Source organism: Cryptomeria japonica, chromosome 6, assembly GCF_030272615.1.
Source record: "Cryptomeria japonica chromosome 6, Sugi_1.0, whole genome shotgun sequence".
Taxonomy (NCBI): domain Eukaryota; kingdom Viridiplantae; phylum Streptophyta; class Pinopsida; order Cupressales; family Cupressaceae; genus Cryptomeria; species Cryptomeria japonica.
In genome coordinates this window covers 551,910,652-551,916,228 of record NC_081410.1, presented here as the reverse complement: position 1 = coordinate 551,916,228, position 5,577 = coordinate 551,910,652, and the positions used below count along the sequence as shown (strand labels likewise).

At 27.2% G+C, this 5,577-nt stretch overlaps 1 protein-coding gene across 1 annotated transcript; it reads right to left on the bottom strand.

Annotated features, from left to right (window-relative positions):
• Window positions 1-1,644: 1,644 nt before the first annotated feature.
• On the bottom strand, window positions 1,645-2,816 carry LOC131876694 (uncharacterized). Its single transcript, XM_059222151.1, has 3 exons — window positions 2,546-2,816; window positions 2,327-2,417; window positions 1,645-2,047 (listed from the first exon to the last, which is right to left on the bottom strand). The coding sequence occupies exons 1-3, from the start codon at window positions 2,814-2,816 to the stop codon at window positions 1,645-1,647; spliced, it is 765 nt and encodes a 254-aa protein (XP_059078134.1).
• Window positions 2,817-5,577: the final 2,761 nt, after the last annotated feature.

Sequence of the window (5,577 nt, the reverse complement as noted above, 5' to 3'; positions counted from 1 at the left end):
AGGGTTACAATTAAGTTAGTTACAATAAAAAAAAAATTTAAAAATTCTAAATATAAAATTATACATAAGAATGATCAAGTAAAAGCTTTATGTGGCGACTAAATATTTGTTCAATATACAGGTATAGTTTGTAATGTTATATGATTGCAAGATTTGTGGGTTTGAATGATAATTTATGGATCAAAGTATTTAAATATTTTATACAAATTATAAAATATTTATGGAAATATAGTAAATGAAGTTGCTTCTAAATGTTGTAGTTTTTTTTCTTCTGCGATATTAAATCCCAATTTATTGTAACCTTTAAACTTTAGTTTTTGAATACGATAAAAAGTTCAAAATAATACCTCTCAAATAGATCATTGAAATAAATAGTGTTTTAATTTTGAGACGAGATAAGTATTGAATAAGAAAAATTTAAGAAGACAAATTTTTGAAAAATTCAACTAAAAGTAATGAGAACTTAAATCCCATTTTTTGGTACTTTATTTTATTTAAAGTCACTAACATTTGTAGTCTAGATAGCATTGATCAGAATCAAATCTTCAGTTGTAGGATCGATGATGTCAAACCAATATAGGTGCTCAAAGGTGCGTCGGTGGAGATGCCAGGTGCCAATGTCTTCATTTCTTTTTGGATAGAAATTGCAAATTGTTTGTGTCCATGTTGGAATTTGTTCTCTGACAATCTTAGATATGTGTTCATAGTACGGTATATTTAAAAAAACTCCTTGTGGACCCCATCTATCTATAAGTTGTCGATTCCATATATTGTCTAATTGAGGTGCAAACTGCATATGAAATAGTTGTCCATGATAGTGTAGGTTTGATAGGCCAATAGTACTCATCTATGGTCCTCTAAGCATTGTTGTTAAATAAAGCGGGCCATTTCCTTGGAATATAGTTTGGTAATCGATTTCAGGTCTCATTGGAGGCAACTCAAACCAAACCTCTCCTGGAACAAATTGTACTTTTGTTGGATCACAATTTTGACAACTGATTATTTCTGTGATTTCAGGATCTCTGTAGATCTGATTGGAATTTCTAAGAGCTGGTGGTCGATAAGTAATTAAGCCTCTCTCTTGCAAGAATCTTTTGGAAGATAAAAATGCAATTCTTTCTGCATTATGGATCATTTGAAGATCATTACGGTCAAACATGTGATCAACTGTAATGGTCCTATGTCTTAACATTTTTTTGTTGTTGAATTGTAACCCCTGCTATGCAACAAAAAAGTAATTTATTGAAAGTAATTTAGTTTAGCCACTTACATCTGCAAATTCCAGTGGCATAGTAAATAATGGTATATAAAAATAATTGATAGTGATATACATGTAATCAATTATTACATAACCATATAGATGCAATACATTTGAATAAAATAAGCTTGATAAAAACAAACATTACAAGATTATTTTATATTGACATGAGCTAAATAAATTTAATTTTTATTACATAAAAAATAGAATGCTTATGATAATATGTTAGAATAACTTATTTCTAAAGCTTTCAATCTATTTTCTTCATTTTTGCATTTTTCAACTTGTTTTCCCTTTTTCATTTTTTCATATCGATCATATGTAAATGGTGGAATTATTCATACTCCTTCTAAGGACTTTACACAAGAGATAGCTACAAATGTCATTCATGTTCTTTCAGTTGGGCCTATATCAATTGTTGCCTTTTCAAGTGTTAGACCTTGTGATTTATGTATTGTCATTGCCCAAGCCAATCTCAATGGTATCTGGGTCGTAGATCCTCTATGTGTTGCACTAATAGGAACTATTTTTGGGTTTTGAGCATTGAATGATATTCTAGAGTAAGTATCAAACTTAACCATTACATACGTTGGTGGTTCTGGTGGCATACTTCCAGTTTTGTATACAATGTTTTCAACATATCCTAAAGCTCCATTTACAAGACCCGCTTCTATCCATAGATTAGTAGTTAACATTACTCTTGCATTCTTCGAGATCAACAATTCCATATCAAGTTCATCCTGCAAACTTCCTTCCATTGCACTAAGATTTCCAGATTTTGTTGCAACACTGCATGCCACAGGTTCTTTTAGTAAATATAATTTTTTTCTGTTATGATTGTGAACATTATCATTTGTGGAGAATAAATGAACATTATTGTCAAACTCCTCATTCATTGATGCAGTGAGATTACTATTTGTTCTTGACATTAACAACTTCCAATCATTAATAGTAGGGTGTGCTTCTCTCATGTTTGTCAATAGTTCATGAAATTGCTTTTGTTATATATCTTCTCCTTCCTGTCTAAATATTTTTTCCAGCATTACCACAATTTTGAAGTCTTCCCACAATAGTTTTTCTTGTCTGTTGCTATCATATGCTGCTTTGTCTCTAATCGGAGGCAACTGATTTAAATCTCCAACTAAAATCATAGAAATACCTGGAAAAAAATGAAAAATAGTAATGGGTATATTATAAATTGATAGTTTATAATTTTTATACATATAATTTGCATTTAGTATTATGCAAAGAAATTTTAATAATAGTGAATTGCAATTGTGCATTTACCTCCAAAGTTGAGATTACAATTTTCTGGGAATGCTTGACGAAGTCTACAATCTATGTTCTCCAACAATTTCTCTCCGATGAAGCTCATTTCATCAATCAATATGTATTTGATATGAGACATTTCTTCTTGAAAATGTGTTAATCTTGTTCCTTCTAGTTCACTAAAATCTTTTATTGGAATTTTCAACTTCGAATGAATTGTGGATGCGCTTATGTTGAATGTTGCAACTCCGGTTGGTGCAAGCAGTAGAATGGGAGATTGATTAGGCATGGCTACATTTTTGAGAGATTTACAGTTCTTGCTATTCCTTGAACTATCATATACAATGGTGTCACATTTTTATCCATAGAATAGTGTGACATAATAATGCGTAATGCTTTTTCTTGTTTTCCACTAAGGCTTTTGTAATCGATATGTTCTGCTACATCATTATATATATGGCATTCATTATCTCTCACTGTATTGATGAAGTTGATTGCTCGAGATGTGTATTCATCACCTGGATATCCAAAAGACCAATTTGTTTGCCTATCAATATCTCTTCTTCCCAACATATGTATTTTAGAAACTTGCATTAATTGACCATGATGTAATCTGGAAATGATTTCCCATTGATTTCCCATTCATGCTCTGTAGTGTTTCCATGAACAAATTCATTTTTTTCAGTTTCTAAATCACTACTATTCTCATTTAATAAAGTTTAATTTAATTCATTTAATAAAGTATAATTTAAATCATTTAATAAAGTATAATTTAAATTATTTAATAAAGTATAATTTACTTTGACCTATTTAGTATAATTTAATAAAGTAAAATTACATTTATTTAGTTTCATCTAATGAATTTTATTACATTTAATTATTTAATTTTAATTTAATTAATTAATTATTGTTCTTGATTATTAATTAAGATTAATCTAATTAATTAATATTGATTTTATTGATTTATTTGATTTTAATGTATAATTTAAATTATTTAATAAAGTATAATTTACTTTGACCTATTTAGTATAATTTAATAAAGTATAATTATATTTATTTAGTTTCATCTAATGAATTTTATTACATTTAATTATATAATTTTAAGTTAATTAATTAAGTATTGTTCTTGATTATTAATTAAGATTAATATAATTAATTAATATTGATTTATTTGATTTTAATGTAATTAATTAAAATTTTATGTGATTAAATATTTTAATTATAATAACTTAAGTTTAATTTCATTTATTTAATAAAGTTTAATTGAATATTTTTAATTAAGTTTAATTGAATTTTTTCAATTAAATTTAGTTTAATGAAGTTCAACCTAATTACTTTAGTTTAATCTTAATTCAAAATTAATTTAATAGTTTATTTATTAAGTTCGTTATCATTCATTTATTTGTTTATTTATTTTTATAAAGTTTATTTAAATTCAAAATTAATTAATAGTTTAATTAGTTTAATGAAGTTCAACCTAATTACTTTAGTTTAATCTTAATTCAAAATTAATTTAATAGTTTATTTATTAAGTTCGTTATCATTTATTATTTATTTATTTTTATTAAATTTAAGGAAATAATTTTAGTTTCATTTAATTTAATCAATTTAATATAATTGATTGATTTTAGTTTAGTTTAATTAATTTATTTGATGGTTATTTAATTAATATATTCTACCTTATATTTGGTTTCCGTATGATAATAAGTTTAATTTAATTTATTGTACTAATAAATGTTGCTACACAACACATCCATTGACAGCAATGGCAAGTTCATAATTGAAAGTGTTCAAAATGTTTCAAGGTTGGTTAATTTTCCATTATTTAGAAATCTATTTTAAACTTATTTTGTTTATAATATCAAAAGAGTTGCAGAACGAATGAAAGAGGCAAAAGGCAAAATAATAAAGAGATGGACTGTGAGATCTTTCAAATGAAAATAGTTTTGAGAAATAGTTAATATAGTTTAGTTTTTTAATGCATGAAAGGAAATAGTTTAAGCTTTACAAAATAGTTTAAAAAATAGATGCAATCTGTTTTACAAACAATGTTGAAGATGTCAACATCGACTATCAAGTATAAAATACTTTAGAGAAGACATATAGCTAAAAGGAAAACAGAGATAGGCAACAAATTTTGTACGTACTTGGATGATTGGTAGTCGTCTGTGTTTACTTGGATGCAAACGGAGAAGTAGCTCTTAGCCTGAAAACACCAATGTATGCATGTAAGAAATACAATGGTATGGAGGAAACAAATTCAAAATAAATAAGTTTTCATATTTATTGATAGGAAGAAATGATAACAGAAATAAATGAAGAAAGAGGCAAAACATAGTTATACCTCTATTGCTATGTTTGCTGCTCACTTTAATGGAAGTGCTGAATTTATAGCACCAAAGACTCGAACTGAGAAATCACAAAGTCACAACTGTGTTGAGAAATTTCATCTTCAATTGAACATATTTATTGATAGGAAGAAATGATAATAGAAATAAATGAAGAATTGCTATATTTGCTGCTGAATTTAATGGAAGTTCTGAATTTACAGCACCAAAACTCGACGTGAGAAATAACAAAGTCACACCTGTGTTGGTAAATTTCTTCTTCAATTGAATGGAAGTTTTCAATTAGATACTTTGAAGTAATCAAATTTTGCAATTTTTGTGAATAGAAGAGCCTCCAAACATCATACGCTGGCATCTACGAAAGTACAAACAAATGAAGAGTCTTTCTTCAAAGTTTTGTTTGCAGCTACCCTCATACCTTTAATGGAGAAAACACCTGCATATGAAGAAGATAATGAGAGCATAAACTAAATAAATAGCTCGTTCATAATTTATTTTGTATCAGTCTAGGAAAGAATCAATTGCTTTCATATTCATCACAACCATACCTAGTATTTGGAGTTGATATAAGACACCACGGCACGAAACAGATATAAGACACCACAACACCTGCGTATGTAAAAGATATAAGCTAAATAGCGTTGATAATTTATTTTGTATTGGTCTATGAAAGAAACTTTTACTTTCATATTCATCATAATA

Bases quoted from the DNA above. Each gene is read 5' to 3' on its own strand.
- LOC131876694 (XM_059222151.1), bottom strand. From the start codon at position 2,816: ATGCCTAATCAATCTCCCATTCTACTGCTTGCACCAACCGGAGTTGCA. The intron at 2,418-2,545 runs GTAAATGCACAA...ATTTTTTTCCAG, and splicing joins TTGTAATCTCAACTTTGGAG to GTATTTCTATGATTTTAGTT. The intron at 2,048-2,326 runs GTGGGAAGACTT...TGTGGCATGCAG, and splicing joins AACAGACAAGAAAAACTATT to TGTTGCAACAAAATCTGGAA.